Source organism: Camelus dromedarius, chromosome 4, assembly GCF_036321535.1.
Source record: "Camelus dromedarius isolate mCamDro1 chromosome 4, mCamDro1.pat, whole genome shotgun sequence".
Taxonomy (NCBI): Eukaryota; Metazoa; Chordata; class Mammalia; order Artiodactyla; family Camelidae; genus Camelus; species Camelus dromedarius.
Window position 1 is genome coordinate 22,212,986 of NC_087439.1, and position 17,169 is coordinate 22,230,154.

At 33.1% G+C, this 17,169-nt stretch overlaps 1 protein-coding gene across 4 annotated transcripts in view; it reads right to left on the reverse strand.

Annotated features, from left to right (window-relative positions):
- Positions 1-17,169, reverse strand: part of LRP1B (LDL receptor related protein 1B) — a 1,592,931-nt gene that overhangs the window by 277,348 nt on the left and 1,298,414 nt on the right. For all 4 annotated transcript variants that reach the window (XM_064484732.1, XM_031451350.2, XM_064484731.1 and 1 more), the window contains one exon: positions 14,762-14,966. In XM_064484732.1, coding sequence (XP_064340802.1) covers positions 14,762-14,966 — 205 coding nt within the window. The remainder of the gene's footprint in view (positions 1-14,761; positions 14,967-17,169) is intronic.

Consider the following 17,169-nt stretch of genomic DNA (forward strand, 5'->3'; position numbering starts at 1 on the left):
GAATATGTTTTCATTTAGCATATACTTGATTGTACTTTTAGTAAACTCTCCTCTATGTTTCTAATAGATTATTATGTTGAATTCCAATTTTGACTATGCATAAAAATCAACTGGGAAATTTAAAATTAAGACCCATGCCTCTTCCAGGAATTCTGATTTAATTGTTCTGGGGTTAGGGGGTGGGGCTCTGGTGTCAGTATTACACAAAAGCTCCCCAGGAGATTCTAATGTACATTTGGTAACAAGAAATTGTTCTAGTTCTCCTAATACATCATTGACAAATTAAGACATGTTCTATTGTGTTGCCTTACTGATTTTCTGTCTGGAAGACCTGTTCAATGATGTCAATGGAGTGTTAAAGTCTCCTACTATTATTGTAGTCCCATGAATTTCTCCCTTTATGTCTGTTAGTATTTGTTTTACATATTTAGGTGTTCCTATATTCGATGCATATATGTTAACGAGTATATTATCTTCATCTTATATTGCTCCTTTGATCATTATATAGTGTCCTTCTTTATCTCTCTTTATGATCCAGCAATCCCACTCCTGGGCATATATCCAGAGGGAACCTTAATCCAGAAGAACACCTGCACCCCAATGTTTATAGCAGCACTATTTACAATAGCCAAGACATAGAAACAACCTAAATGTCCATCAACAGATGACTGGATAAAGAAGTTATGGTATATTTATACAATGGAATATTATTCAATAAAAAATAATAAAATAATGCCATTTGCAGCAACATAGATGGCCCTGGAGAATGTCATTCTAAGTGAAGTAAGCCAGAAAGAGAAAGAAAAATATCATATGATATCACTCATACGTGGAATCTAAAAAAAGAAAAAGAAAAACGAACTTATTTACAAAACAGAAACAGACTCACAGACATAGAAAACAAACTTATGGTTACCAGCAGGGAGGAGGATGAGAAGGGATAAATTGGGAGTCTGAGATCTGCAGATACTGACTGGTATATATAAAATAGGTAAACAAGTGTATACTGTATAGCACAGGGAACTATATTCAATATCTTACAGTACCTTACGGTGGAAAAGTATATGAAAATGAATGTATGTATATTCACATATGACTGAAGCATTGTGCTGTACACCAGAAATTGACACAACATTGTAAACTGACTATACTTCAGTAAAAAGAAAATTAAAAGCTATGGGGAAAAAAAAGACATGTATGCTCTTTTCTCTTGCCCAAGGCAGCGTTATTCCAGGGTGTTTATTTTTCCTTTTACCAACAAGCTTTTTGATATTCCTTCCATTCAGCAGTCCCAGAGGTAGATGGTCTGGTCAGTTGAACAGGCTCAGATTTCGCAGGAGGCCAGAAGAACCACAGAAGGTGATTTGCCCTTCTTTCCTCACTTGAGCTTAACTTCAGCAACTAATCCTGGAAATAAATATCTGGATACTTTGACCCTCAATGTCTGGAATTATCTTCTTAGCAGGATAAACTGATTACACAAATTTGTATCTGCTGCATTAGTGGTCATAGGATTCTGTTTGAACCTTTGTGGAGACACTAGCCTAAGAGTTGGCAGTATTGCTTGTCTTTAACAGTTCCTCCTTTCATGTGAATAACAGTTTAGTTTTACTTTCTTCTAAGATATACCTTGAGTTACCATTATTTACATTTTCCCTCAATTTTTCTTTATTATTTCTTGATCATAATAATTACACAATAACTCAGCTCATGTACTTTACTAACTTCATTTAGTTTTAAATATTAGCTTGTCCTTTTAGTAATTTAACAACCTAATTGAACATTATTAAATGTATTTTATATGTTGATGGCAAACCATATTTCTTTTGATGATTTATTTGTTTGTATGTGCCAGTAGAAATTATTTAGCATTTTAATTTTCATTAGCTTTTATATATGCTCAAAGCTCTTCATATAAATAAATGATCTCATTACAACAGCCTTTTAAATCTTACCACAGAAAACATTTATTTTTCTTGCTTAACAATTTTGTTCCCTTCTACTAAATGAAAGTACTTTATAGCCTAATAGGTTGCCCTTCATGTCTTGGCTGCTGGGAAGCTCAGGACTAAATTTATGCTTTTGTTATTTATTTACTGTCATACTGTACCTGAGCTTTTATTGTAAACTAGTTTCAATTATTTTTAAATAATTGAAATAATAATTAGTTAATTGGTTTTAATCAGTTTGCTGACATTCTAAATGTTTTCAAGAGCCCAACACAGAAGGAAAATTCAAGATATTGTCTCAAGCTTAAATAAATTCATGGTGATTTTTGTGCATGTGAAACTAATAAGAAATACATTAAAATCAGCTAGAGAACAATACAAAAAATTAATCAGGAATTCAGAAAAGAGAAAATCTCGTGTAGGTTAATTCAGAATTTCCTGAATTTAAATATAAAAATCTTTAATTTCCTTCTTTTTCTCTTATCTACTAATTTATTTCACCAAAGAAAGTATTTTTAAACTTTTTAACATGCTCATCCTTCTGTTCAGTTTGCAAACAAAATTAATCTGGGAGAAATATGCTCACTTATATAGAGAGATATAGAAGAGATAACAGATATAAACAGATGTGTGTGTGTGTGTGTGTGTGTGTGTCTGTGTGTGTGTGTGTCTGTGTGTGTATGGCTTTCCTTAGCTATCTGTTATTTTCATCTTTGTATTTAAATTTCTCCATTCAGGCAGGTGAGATAAGTGGCTACTTTTGGAAATTCTGTCTGATGCCTAACAAATTGAAAGCTTCCAAGAAATATTAAATCAATCCATCATATCAGTATCACATTCTGAAGGCACAGCAGTTATTTTCTGGGTGAATACACTAGTTGCCCTAGATACTGGCCATTATTCTCCTAGAGGAACACATTTCTTTTGAGAGACTCCAGCTTCAGTAACACTTTAATTTGCACAACTAACCAACCTGAACCATCACTGAAATGTATGTGGATTTAAATCAAAGGGATTGTGTTAAAAATAAACACCATTAACCCTACTGCAATAACATTCTTATCTTACCATGTAGGAGTATCAGTTGCAAAGAGTTCAGAAAATTATCCTGGATGGCTGAGGCCTTTGAAATAGCTAAGTTTTGATTTTGGTCTTTTTTTTTTTTTTAAAGTTGTTTGGTTTTTCATTTTATTCAGGGAAATATTTTTTATAATTTTCCTTCCAGTTTATTCATTTATTTACTCATTGCTTCAGCTAATATTTGCTGAATACAACAACATACCAGACTTTGGGCTACTTGATTTTGGAGATACAGAAATGAAAAGCAAATTCAACTCTTCAGATGCTAGTAATTGTACAGAAGAGTCAGTGAGGTCATTTATGATTAATTCAAATTCATGTTCATACAAATGTATATGTGTGTAGTGAATACCATTACAAAATTTTTAATTTGGTTTATTTTTAAATTTTCATTATTGAAGGGGAATTTTATAAGATTAGCATTTGTTAACTATTGTCAGGTAATAGGTTGCATATAATAAAAACTAACTCTTCAAAATACCCCAATAGGCATAAAAAATTAGTACTATTTTACAGAAGAAAGTAAGGCACAAAAAGATTAAGAAAATGCCCCAAGTTTATTAAGCAATTGTCAAGGGTGCAAGTTTAAAGTGCATGTATATTTCTGCAACCTAGCCTTGTTAATTTCTGCCACAACATACTGCTTCTTTTAAGGCAGTAAGTTTTTTTTTGCTACTAAAACTATCTCCATGATTACACAATATGTGGCATCATCTTACTATGCATGTTAATGTGTGAAAAGATGCATGCAAAGGCTTACTTAGTTGAGTTCCACATAATTAACAGTAGAACCATAAAAGGCCAAAGTTGGAAGAAAATTTTGAACATAGCTCAGTTTGTAGAAACTGAGATTCAAAAAGATAAACTTAGTTGCTGAAGATCACACATTTCTTTACAATCAGAGTGAGGAATTAAAACAATTTAACTTAACACCAATGTCAGAATTCTTTTCACTCCCTTCTTATTCTCACTCGCAATGTCCTATCATCCTAGGCACTTTATTGCATTCACTCAGTGACAACATGCATACATCAGTTAGAGATGATTAAATTTAGACAACACAGTCCATCACCTTTATTTCTACAACCTCTGATGCTCTGACATGGAGGATCAGTGTTTCAGTGTCTTTGGGTTCCAGTACATCATGTCACATCATGTCTGGTTTAATAAATCTTATGTCATTTAAATCCATTGGCAATACATAGACAAAGATTTTGTTCTTTAGAGACTTGTGAAACATGGTTTATATCTTTAAATGTATTTTATAGAACACTAAACATAAGGTATGTCCCTTTTTCTATTCTGAATTTCTAAAAATTTATAAGCATACTGACTTCTGCTTCTGGGAAGATGGACTAGACATAATTTTATTGATTCCTCTTACTAAGTACAACTTAAAAACTTGGAAATTATATATAAAACAAACCCAAGAAGCCTGAAAGATAGAAAGGAGAAGGCAGCCCTGCTATGGACCTTGGGACTAAGGAAAGACATGTGGTGAGTCCCTTGGGTTTTATTTTTGCCTCATATGCCCCGGACTTGGAAATGAATAAGCTGGCAACCCAGATTTACCAAAATGCACAGAAAAGAATAACAACAAAAGTCTGCTCTCCGTAGCCAAAAGGCCAGGAAAGATTCTGCCTAGTAAGGCAGAAAACTTTTAGATTGTAACTGCTCTACTCTAGCACATAATACCACATAAAAAACTATGACCCATCCACACCCACACCAGCAGAGGACAACTGGGGAGCTTGGACTTCCACCCACACCTGGCAATAATGAAGTACCTCTCCCACCCACTGAGTGGTGTCAGAGGAAGTCCAGCGGAGAATCTGGGTTCTTCACTGTCATCCAGTTGTATCGAGGCCACCTCCACAGTGGTGACAGTGAAAACCAGGTGGGGAGCTGGAACATCCCTTCCAAAAGTAAAGAGGAGTCCCAATCCTGCCTCAGGTGTCAAAAGAGGCTAGGTGAGGGACCTTGGCTTCTCCCTCCGCTTGGCAGTAACAAGGCAAGAACCCTTACTTTCCTCTGCCAGAGTGATGTCTGAGAAAGCCAGTTAAGACAGAAGACTTAAATAAGATGCAGAATTTCATACAATAAAACACAATGCTCAGGTTCAACTGAAAATCACTCTTCAAAGTAAGAACCAGGAAGATCTCAAAACATCTCGTCTGGGTGGCACTGTATTCCTTTGTTCAGTTTATGTTTTTTATTTAATATGTAATAAACCTCTTCATGAAATAAATACATTTTGTGTCATCATTTCAATGGACTCATAGAATTCTATTGTCTTATTCTTAACATTTTTATTATATTTCTATTTAGTCACTTACTATTCTTAAACATTAGAAAGTTTCTAAGGTTATTTATTTATACATTACAAAGTTATTAAGTTCAGATTGTAATTTGAATAACCATTCACATCCAAGGACACATGAAATCCATGGAAGTCAACACTGGTTTTAATAATCTGAACACTGAATTGTGCCTCTTAAATTTGAGAAGTGTCAAAGGCAATAAAACACCTGAGTTTTCAGCAGCCCTTCAGGATTCAGTAGTCAATGGGCTCATTTGTAATGTATCTGATTGCAATGCCTGTTATACAGCAGGCAATGGATAGAGTCAGTCCCTTATATTCCATTGACTCATCTGTTGGAATTCAAGTCCACAGAATGCTTCTGCTAACAAACAGCCACTCTACTCCTTGGCTACAGTCTGTCTAGTTGTTGATAGGCCCAGCATCCCACATGTTTGGAGCATTAGAGATGCTCACTTGCTGTCAGCAGACCTTTCTTCATGGCTCATTTAAAACACTTTGCTGTCCTAGCAGTGCACAGTAGAGACAGTCACATTCCAGGTAAATTGAGGGATGACCTTACTTCATTTTGCTTAGAACATTATTAAGAACTCATTACCAACTTCGAAAATCACATCACCCAAGGCAGCACCACTCTCAGTATTTGAGTACCCAGCACAACACGCCCGGTATGAGTTTGCCTTCACTGATGCTGTGGATTCATGATGATTCTATGCATAAGTGAAAAGATCTTCATCACTTCCTCAAGTTTTCTCGCTTATTTTTGCACATTTACATATTGGAATATGTCCTATTTCATTATAAACTACTTTATATATTTCTTTAACATTATAATTAAGGTATTAGATTGAGTTTTGAAAAGTTGTCTATCAATATACAGACAAAATATAAAATTGCATTTTAGAACAGGGATGGGAATATTATAGAACTTTTTTTTAATTAAGAAAATGGACGTTGGTTCTAGTAGAGAGTTGGGAACTAAAACTGGCATTAGATATTAGACACAAGAATATTAGAAATTCATGTAGACTTTTGGGGCCTCAGTCTCCTAATTTGTGAAATAATACTGGATTGTTAAAATTAATGGTGGAAAATTTTCCAGTTCTCTGAAATTTGAGAGACTGCTTATGCTGACATTGATTTTTCAATCAAAAATTTTAAATGTTAAATTAAAATGTTTTACATCTTTTTAAAATTGAAACCACAATTCCTTTTGTTCGGTGATAGGATTTGGTTTTGACTTGGCTAAGTAATTCAAATGGGACATGTTATCAGAAAATTCACTTTTCTGGGGATCAAAACCTATTCTACAAGTTTCAGAGTTCAGGCCCCTATAGGTTTCATAGCATTAATAAAACTATATTATCAAAAAATGTACATAGTATAGGCATTTATAGATTAGGTAGACAACATAGAGAGGTAGGTAGATACATTTACTTCTTGATTCATTTCTGGAATGAAATATTTTATAAGTAGAGAGGAAATACTTGGTGCTATAAAAAAAGGACATAAAAGATTCTTATGATTGATCTTACTTAATCAAAAGACAAGTTTAAAAAAAAAAACTAAATTCCTTTTCCTATTGTTACTCAAAAGAGTTCATGTCATCAGAATGTATTTATTTAGAAGATAAATTATCCTGAATCCTTCTCATTCTAAAGATGGTCTTAGGACTTAGTATTTTTGCATGGGGACAGACTGTGAAAAAAAAAAACTCTAGACAAAGTTTCTTAAAAAATGTCAAAAGTAAGAAACATCAGCAATTGCAATTTCTAGGAACATAAACAACGTCTCTTCTGGAAGGGTTTGTGTCACCCAGGTAGCAGATGCCTTCCAAGAAATGATTAACACTTAACAGGGTAACACCAGGGAGAAAGGCTATAATCACGCTGTTTTAGCCCCTGTCAACATTAGTTATTGTTTTAGCCACTGGAACAAAAGATACAGAGCAGAAATAAAAATAAAACAGAATGAAATTGTCAACTTTTTTTTCCCCCTAATAACTAGATCACCAAAGAGCATTCAATTATGCTAAACAGAGAATGCTTCCCTCAATAAAATTTATAGGTAAGACCATCACACAAGTTAATGTGTATTTAAATTTTTTTAAAAATCAGCCAATTATTATATTTTTTATCAATATAGGTCAGATTTAAACTGTGTATACTTGTATTTTATTATGACTTCTCTCTATGATAAAATAGAAAAATAAAATCTGAATTTGATAAAAGAAATTAACCCTATGAATGAATTTGTTTAGCTAAATATATCAGATAAGTTAAAAAAAAAAAAAGGTAAAACGTAGTTTTAAAAACACATATCTTTCTGATTTCTTGATGTTTTGAAAGGATCTCTTCCCCTAATCTACTGATTAGTAATGGGTTCTATAATATTCCTATAATAAACTAAGTGACTTGTAAATAGTATATCAGTATTTTTCAAATCCCTACAACCACTTAAGCCCATGGCACACCATGTTTAAAAAAAATAATTTCCTGATAAGAACAAAGCTACATACTGCGTTCTATTCTAAAGATTTATAACATACATGAGCATATTAAATGCTCTGAGATATAATACAGGAATTAAGCCTATCAGACTTTGTTTAAATCACAGTTTAAAAAATGTACTTGACCACAGTTTAACTCCTATGGATGTTCAACAGAAGACAGGCTCTTCAAACATACTCTGCAATGGCATTGCACTGAGTTTGTGAACTCAAAATGCCTAGATCTATAAGAATCTCTCCAAACTATCAATTAACTTAATATATAGATTGCTTACTTTTCATTAAAGATGCACTCTTAATATTTCAAATAGTAATGTCTAGCTTCTTTCTAATCTGTCAACTCCCCTGGGAATATTTGATCTCCCTCTCTCTCTCTCTCTGTTTCTGTAGTTGCTTTTTACTATTATCTGTTTCATCCGGAGCTAGAAAATACACAGCTATGCAAAGGAAATGCTCCTCTTTGAAATTATTATTTCTCTAACCACTCCTTTATATTGCATTGTCTCAGCACTTTTTGACTTTATAAATTGAATAATATTTTATATATCTTCTTATATTTCATGGCATTTTAAGTTTTTCATAGAAAATTTAAACCTTTTATATTTTCTACTTCTTAAGTATCATTCTTTTTAACTTCACACATTACCCTATCACACATTTCTGCAGGACCTTATAAAGTGCAATTCAAAATATAAAAATGAAATTCATTACGTTCATCAGCTGACCTATTTTTAAAAATACGTATATATAGAATGGATACATATTAATTACATTAGTATGGCTGCCAAGGGGAACAATATAGGAGTGAGGAAGAGACATAACAGGAAACACAACGCACTTACACAACAAGGCCTGGTACAGAGACATTGGCTAAAAATTAAAAAGAACTGGTTACAAGCAAATTTTTTCAGATAAAGAGCTCTTAGCTTCTGTGAGGACTTAAAAAGAAATCTGCTCCAAAAAGCATCCTCTGATTTCCAAGACTTCAATGCAACAGGCACAAATTAAATTACTGATTAATGTCATTCACTCTTTGTATATATGTTAATTCAAACATAAAATTGGAGAGTGAATGGATAGGGTATTAAAAAATTTGGCCCACTTTTTCAAGAGTTATCAGATAATACAAGAGTTTCTAGAGTTTCTGAGACATCTATAATATTATGCCATATCCTCAGAATACTTTTTTTCAGAAAAAAATAGTGGTATTTCTTTCTTCCTTGGGAAACATCTTTCTTTAAAATCTTGAAACATAAGCCAGATTGCATGTTTAACCTTTTCTAAAGATAATAGGAGATGACCTAGCTCCTTAGTTATACTGTCAGTCTCAAATGCTATGGTTATCTTAGTAATAGATTATATACACAGCTAATTGGTCACTAAGAAAGGCAATTGAAAGTATAATAAGTAGTCAGAAATTCAGATCAATTAAAAATGGAATTCAGAAACAAATAACAAGTTCTATTTGTAAAATCATGACTGAAATATAAGAAACAGTGGATATCGCAAAGGGTATATAAGTTAGTGGTAAATTCAAGGTACTTACTCACGATGAACACTGGCAACAAAATCTGAACAACCAGCAAAACAGTGAGATAATTTTGAACCCATAGATATACTTTCATCCAATGAACATAATCAAGTCACAGAATATAAGACTGAAGGCAATGGAAATTGAGTACTACATGCTACTGAGGGATGGGTTATATTTCTATCCATAAAAAAATATTTCAGTGTTTTCTTCGCATTTCAAATTAAAATGGTGAGGTCTATTTATACCAGAGGACCATCTAAGAGCAATATTCTTGGATAATACCATTATTAAAGGAAATAAAAACATAAATAAGCACTCCTTTTTTAAAAAAAAAAATAAGGGCTAGCTCTACTCCTAAATCCATGTGACACTTATAGGAAAGTCAGATCCAAATTATTTAATTTCATGAGAGATTCGCATCATATCTTTTGCCTGCAAAAGCATAGCATTTAGTAAATTAACTCAATCAAAGTAGGTAATGTCTACCCTGGAAAAGATAATTTTCACCAAATATTTGAAGCACTGTCTTAGAGAGACAGAAGAAAAGCTGATTTGTTCCAGTTTATTTCAGAAGACTGAATTGAGACCTAAAGACAGAACAGAATAAAGAAACAGATTGTCTTTAAAAAAAAGATTAAAATGCTTAAAAATAGAATAAGTTGGCTCATCAAGTACCTCCAGTTAAATTTTAAAAAATTAATATATTCAAGCTCTAATTAAAGAATCATCTGTCAGAAATGTTGGAAGAAAAATTGTTCTTTATTAGGTATAAAAAACAATAGTAGCTATTTTCAACAAAAAATAATGTTCTCTAATTCTGTGAAAATAGTAGAAGTCATTGTGAATTTAAAGAAACATGAAAGATGCTTTTTGTCCTCAAATCTCTTTGACATAAAAGACATGTTCAAAGGCGGTAAATAATATTAAAAATGTTATTGACATTGCAATTGTAATTCCTAATACTTTGAGGTCAGATGTTATATTCAAAACAGAATTACTATTATTAACTTTACCCCCTAATCTTTCCTTATTCTGAAAAGGTATAAATTCATACATTCTTTTATAAATGGGAACTCAACAGTCTTTGTTACAAAGCCTTGAAAAGAAAAAAGCAATCCACCCCCAAGTCAGCATTCACAGAGATTAGGCTACTTGCCCTTCCTGCATGAAAGGAAAACATTTTCCAGTTCATCTTCAAGTATGGAGTCTTGTTACAAAGTCCTGAAAAATCACTATCTTGCAAGATAACCACTTGGTCTCTAAAGAAGGTTTATGAAGAAGAAGTGTTATCTGGGGCATTTATGACTTAGTTTAGGGAGGGAGTGAAGAAAGGATCTTTCGCAAACAATCTATTAAGGCTTTTTGCATTCACCTCAAGTTTTGATATTCTGTATTATAATCTTTTTTATAAAATTAAGGTAGATATACTAGTGGAAAATTCTGAATCATCGTAATTCCTCAGAAGTATTAAAATAGAAAAATAAGACATAAATAAAAATAGCTGTAGGTCAAGATTTGATTTTATTTATAGTCAAAGAAGAACACATTTTCCCTATCCCACGTCTTCAGGTAAAACGGGGAATTTGCAAGGTATTCAGTGTGCTGTGCCAGATAAAAACAGGGACTTTATAGAATTTGGTAAAGTTCATGCAATCGGTAAGTGTCAAGAGTAAGGATAAAATTCACTATTTCATTAATTGTGTAATTTTAAAGGGTAAAATAAAACTCCAGCTCCTCATTCTAGTATGTATTTTGTAAACGTATATTTAAAAGTTAGGTCACAAAATATAATAAATATTAATTTATAATCTGAATAATATGTAAACATTTACTTTTTCCCTTTTCTAATTGCACAATTTCACATGCACCTAAACAATGGGACAGATTATGAAAGTGAAAGAAATACTGAAAGCAGAAATCCTTATGTTAACATGGGCCATGGAAGAGGTGGTAGGATATGTCTAAAACTTCAGAATATCTAATAAACGTTTTTAGACAAAGGGCTGTTCTTTTGTCCAAATGTCCTTGCAAAGATGGTGGGGCAAAATACTGATCTTCCTCTTTAAAAACAGCTTTGATGACTCCCCATCCAAATGATTAGCCTGTCTTAGCATTATAGAGAGGAATATGTTTGAAGCACTTTTAAGAAGAATGTGCAGAAACTCTATGTGTTTACTAGAGTACAGGTTTAAAGGGGACAATGTGTCACTTAGAACCTGGTGCAGTTTTCTTCTCTGTCAGTTTCCCGAAGATTCTTACAATGGGTAGCAAAGTTATATAATGCCTACTGACAAGCTATGGATCCTACTATGTAAAGGAGCAAATGTACTTGGTTTCTTAAGTCAATCAGCAGAACTTCAGATTTTACTAGGCATATTCTCATATTCAGTAATAAATTAAAATATTCACTTGCTCAAGGGATATTTATTGCAACATATTCAAGAAATACGATGAGTAAGGAGAAAGCAAATTTATTTCTGGTTGCAAGGCATGCAGAAGTGGCCATACTTGTACACTTGGTTGGGTGTATTTTTCATAATTAAAATCCTTCCAAGTATATAGCATGGTGGTTGAAATCACCGGCTCTCAAGTGAGACCACAAGAGAGAAACTCAGTCCTGTTTCTGCCATGTGTGTGACTTAGATCCTCCCAGGCAACGTCTGAACTTCTCTGTGCCTCATTTTCTTCATTGGTAAAATGGAGAAAATCATAATAATGACTATTACGTAGGAATACCATGAAAATAAAATGATACATAAAGTGCTTAGCACAGTATTGAGAGGTCCATTAGCATTCAATATTTTTTAGCTAGTATGATGACGAGTACGTAGATACAACTCAGAAATTTTAAAAAATGAAAAGGACAGTGTACAAAGTCTTTAAACAAGTCAATAAATAGACCCTAGATTAAATTTTACAAAAATGTTAAAGAATTTTATAGCCCTATTGCTCATTTTAGTAACACTAATATTACCCATCTCTTAAATCAATTAGAAGTCATATAAAGGTGAGGGAGTCTAGATGTACGTAAAAATGCAATAAACTTTGAAATATTTTCCCGACTTTCAGGCCCAAACAGGTATTTCGATGGTAAAGCTGATTTATTGGAGAAATAGAAGAAAAGGATTAAGTAGCTCTAACTTTGAGACAAAATGGATCCATGTCCTATGAGGGAATAAACCCATCTCCTTTAAGGTAATGTTCTCTTCTCAACATTTGCATCTCTACTAAGATAGTACTTTTTTTTTCCCCAGCTTTACTGAAATATAATTGACATATAACATTGTGTAAGTTTAAAGTACAGAATATAATGATTTGATATATGTATATATGGCAAAATGACTACCATAATAAAGTCAGTTACTATATTCATCACCTCACATAGTTATAATTTTTTTTTGGTGGTAAGAACTTTCAAAATATATTCTCATAGCAACATCAAATGTACAATATAGTACTGTTAAAGACAGCCAGACAGAAATTGTCCTAGCTTGGACAGGGATGGGAATGGAAAGTGGGATTCATAACTGTGTATATGTGTATATTTTAGCTTCAAAACAAATTCTTTAAATTAGAGATATCTGATTACTGGACTGCCTAGAGTAGCTATAATTGCCAAACGTAAGAATAGATTGAGGAGAGAAAAAGAAAAGCAGGTATAAAAAAATAAGTTGAAGTGGATAAAAGGTTGCTATGAGGATCTATAGAAGCATTGTCTGTATCAGGCCATAACAGAACAAAATACCACATCAAGGATAACGATTTACCTATCTTTTCAAAAGCATTACTCACTCAGTTAGGATTTCTTTACCATATTCTGAGACATATACTTTCATACTGTATCCTCATAATAACCCTGAAGGTTAGGTAGAAAATTTGTATATTGGAAAACTAAAATTTATAATAAGACTAAGTAATTTTCCTAGGGTCACATGGCCTTTAATTGGAAAAGATAGACCAAGAATTTAGGCATAGAATTCTTTGATCAGAGTTATTGCCTTTAGCACAAACCGAACTCAGAATCAGATCTTGGCTGATTATTTTAATGTTCCTTAAGCACTCAACTGTCCTATATCACTGCTACTTGAAGTATCCACTCCACAATGAGACAAGGTGCCTGTACTAGAATGTAGTCTGTGCACTTCTTCCTTCTTCAAGAAACTCACACACACCCCCATCTATTCACACATATACATATATATAATGTATATGCAATATGCACCTATATGTATATATAAATTTAGTTAGTTGCCCGAGGATAAACATCTATATATATCTACATAATACAATGTATAGATATATTTAATATATATGCATATAGGTATAGAGATATATACATCTATATTACATATAATACTTAGATATATATGTACAGGTATATATTCAATTGAATTAAACAGTGCACTTAAAGGTATAGATTAGGTGTTAGCAAATATGGCCTGCTGTGTACTTGCCTGTTCTGTAAATAAAGTTTGATTGAAATACCACCACAGCTATTGATTTACATATTCCCTAAGTTGCTTCAGCACAATGAGGCACTGTAGTTGTGAGAGAGAGAACATAGCCCATGAAGCTTCAAATATTTACTGTCTGGCCTTCCAAGAAGCTCAGTGGAAGAGTGAAGCACCTTGGGACCACTGTGTCATCCAGACATGCACTGTGCAGGGGTGCTGGTGTACAGACTCCTCCAGCGACACAACCACCCAGGTCACACCCTCCTGAACCCTGAGTTTTCCCAGTTGCCACGGGCTGTTGTCTTCATGAGATAAGGTGAGGGCACTGACCTGACCATTCTATAGGTCCTAAGTGTCTCCTGTAAGTGCTCTCCAGGGCAGCCTAAAGACTCTCCCTTTAACATTTCATTTAGAACTCAGAGAAAAGAGACAGAGAGTGGGCCTGACTATAAAAGGAAACCCATTCTTCTCTCTTCAAAGCTTCTGAGGTTGCTTTGAGGACCGAAACACAGACCGAGGATCATTTCATTATTTTCTGATGTTCTTTAATCCTAGGGTAACTAAGTAATTTCATTTCACATTTTAAAAAAATTATAAATAACAATGAGGTTTATGCAAATCATTCTAACAATACCAATTCAATTAATTACTAGGAGAAAAATCAGCTGTTGTTTCTCCAGAATAAAGTTTCTAAGAGTTGGGCTATCTCTGTGGTAGCAAAGGCACTTTAAGAATGTTTTCAAAATATTATCCACAGTTTTGTTTTTCACTTAATAGATTATTCAACTGGATTGGTTCAAACAATTAGTTATTTTGAAATCCCTTAATATGTATATTTTAGGCAAGTATAAAGCATATATTTTTCAAGTGTATCACTTTTTAAATCTGTAATGAAGAAATTCTCAGTTAACTTACATGTCTCTGGGATCCATCATATTCACACCTTTCAATTTTTCCTAGGCTGCCATCTGAGAAATACAGCTTCTCTGCACGGTGGTCAATGGTGAGTCCGTTTGGAGTGAGTATGTCTGTACTGACCACCACTTGAGCATTTTTCCCAGTCAGAGTAGATCTCATGATACTTGGATGCTGTTCATTCCAGTTGGTCCAAAACATTAAACTAATCAAAATGAAAATTGTAATAATAAATTAAAATTTTCATTAAGGATAACATTAGTAGAAACATAGCAATGGCAAGCTACTTAAAAAGAAGCAAATTTATTTGTCTCATATTCTGTGACACTTGAGGAAGTCTAGGGAATAAGGGGAGATATGTATATTATATTTGCATATATGTTCTTCCCAGTTTAAGTGAAACCTGGAACCCACTTCTGAAAAACATTTATCCTGTGCGTTCCCTCAAATATTAATTAAATTGAGTCAGTTTGATGCATAAGGAAGATTTACACTTTAATCAGAGACAAAACAGTTATCTTAAATTTTCTGTGAACTGCAATCATACTCTAACTTACTATTATCATATTTCAGCAGATCCTGTGTGATCATTTTGCATATCCTTCTTAACCTAACTATGTTTCTCTCCTTTAGTTGGTGAAAATAAAAATCTCTCTCTCCTTCTAGGTTTGCTTTTTAAATTCTGCATTCTCCTTTGTATGTTTTAGAGAAATACAATTACTAAACTCTTACATTTCTTTTTTCCCTCCTCAGGTTTGTCAGTTTGTCAGCGTGATTTTTTTTTTTTATAAATTACAGTGTCATTTCTAGAATTCCAGGGGTTACTCTCAAATCCTTAAACATAATATCTGTTATTTACAGATTTTATAGAAAGTTTTAAATCAGTGTTTGTCAGACTGTTCTTCGAGGAAGGCCTAGGATTCTGTGGAAGCCCTTAAAGGTCACGGCAGAGAGGAAGGGCTGCAGAGTTCCAGTCTCCAAGCCCTACTTCTGCAGAGACCTCCCTTCTTCTCCTCTTTCATCTTTAGGACCATCCCTAAGATCAGCTTTTGGTGCTTAGGATGAAAGAAAGGAAGGGAGGAAGGCAGACAGGAAGGAAAAGAAGCAAGGAAGAAGGAAGGAAAAAAGGGAGAAAGGGAAGAAAGAAAGGAGGAAGGGAAGGAGGATGGTTGACAGGCAGACTGCTTTACATTTTGAAAAACTGTCTTCAATAAATACCTACAAAGAAAAACTATTTGGAATAATATTTCATATTTACAGCAAGATTGCATATATTATTTCCATGTAAAGGCATGTAAGGACAATGTAGGATTATAGCCAAAATAGTTATTTAGTATGTGCTTTTTGAGTATCATGCCAAAACTTATTACTGGATAATTCTCAAGTTTACAATGAAAACCTTTCTACTTGCTAATTAAAAAAAAAATAACCCCCATCAATTATGGAAAGCTAGTTATCTGGGCTCTTTGATAAAATACTTCATAGCATTTGCACCCTTTCTATAGAACATAAAAGTACTCAAAGTGAGCAAATGTCTAAATATTTTGTCCTATGACAGTAAATTTGCAAAAAAAAAAGGCATTCCATTTTCTTAAATCATGCAGTAGTTTTAACCATATCCTAGATTTTTAAGATGAAAATTTTAATTTAAAAAGCTATGATATGAGATATTAAACACAAAATTTATTTGTAATACTTTTAAAGTGTTGGCTTTAGAATTACAGAATTTTTGAGGTATTAGTATTCCTTTAATTTCACCTTTTACTTCACGGATGAGAAAACAGAAGCCAGAGAGCTTGAGTGTTAGTTATAATTACTGAGTCAAGTTTTGAAGTCAAGTAGTCTAACTTTCCTCTAGAATTTAAGATTTTATTTTTAAATTTCTGCTAATCAACTAACACAAGAGTGATCTGAAGATGTTATTAACAATTTCAATGATGAAAATATTTTTATACTTTAAACTTCAATTGTATATAATTTTCCAATTAGAATATTTTGGTGTGTTTAATTTTAATTTACAGCTCATCATATGCAAGATGAAAGTTATAATGTTAGCCTATGTAACAAATAATTATAGGATGAAGCACTTATTAAACATAATTATACATAATATCATCAGTGATCTCCCTTATGTTTATTTTAAAACTATCCTATAAATTTCTTTGATCAACCATAGGGCATTTATTATTGTCCTAAGATTCTTCTGGTGGACCATCAGGTTGGATGTAAGCTGACTCAACAACCAGCTGTACCGTGATAAGGCAGTGCTGTGAGCAGAACTAGCCCTGCCCAGGCACCTCAAGGCTTGTGTCCATCTGAGCTACGTAACTAAGCTGTGCGAGGAGTCAACCTTCCCTCCACCTGCATCTCTCAACCTTTAGAGCCTTCATTTATAAGATCAAGATGCC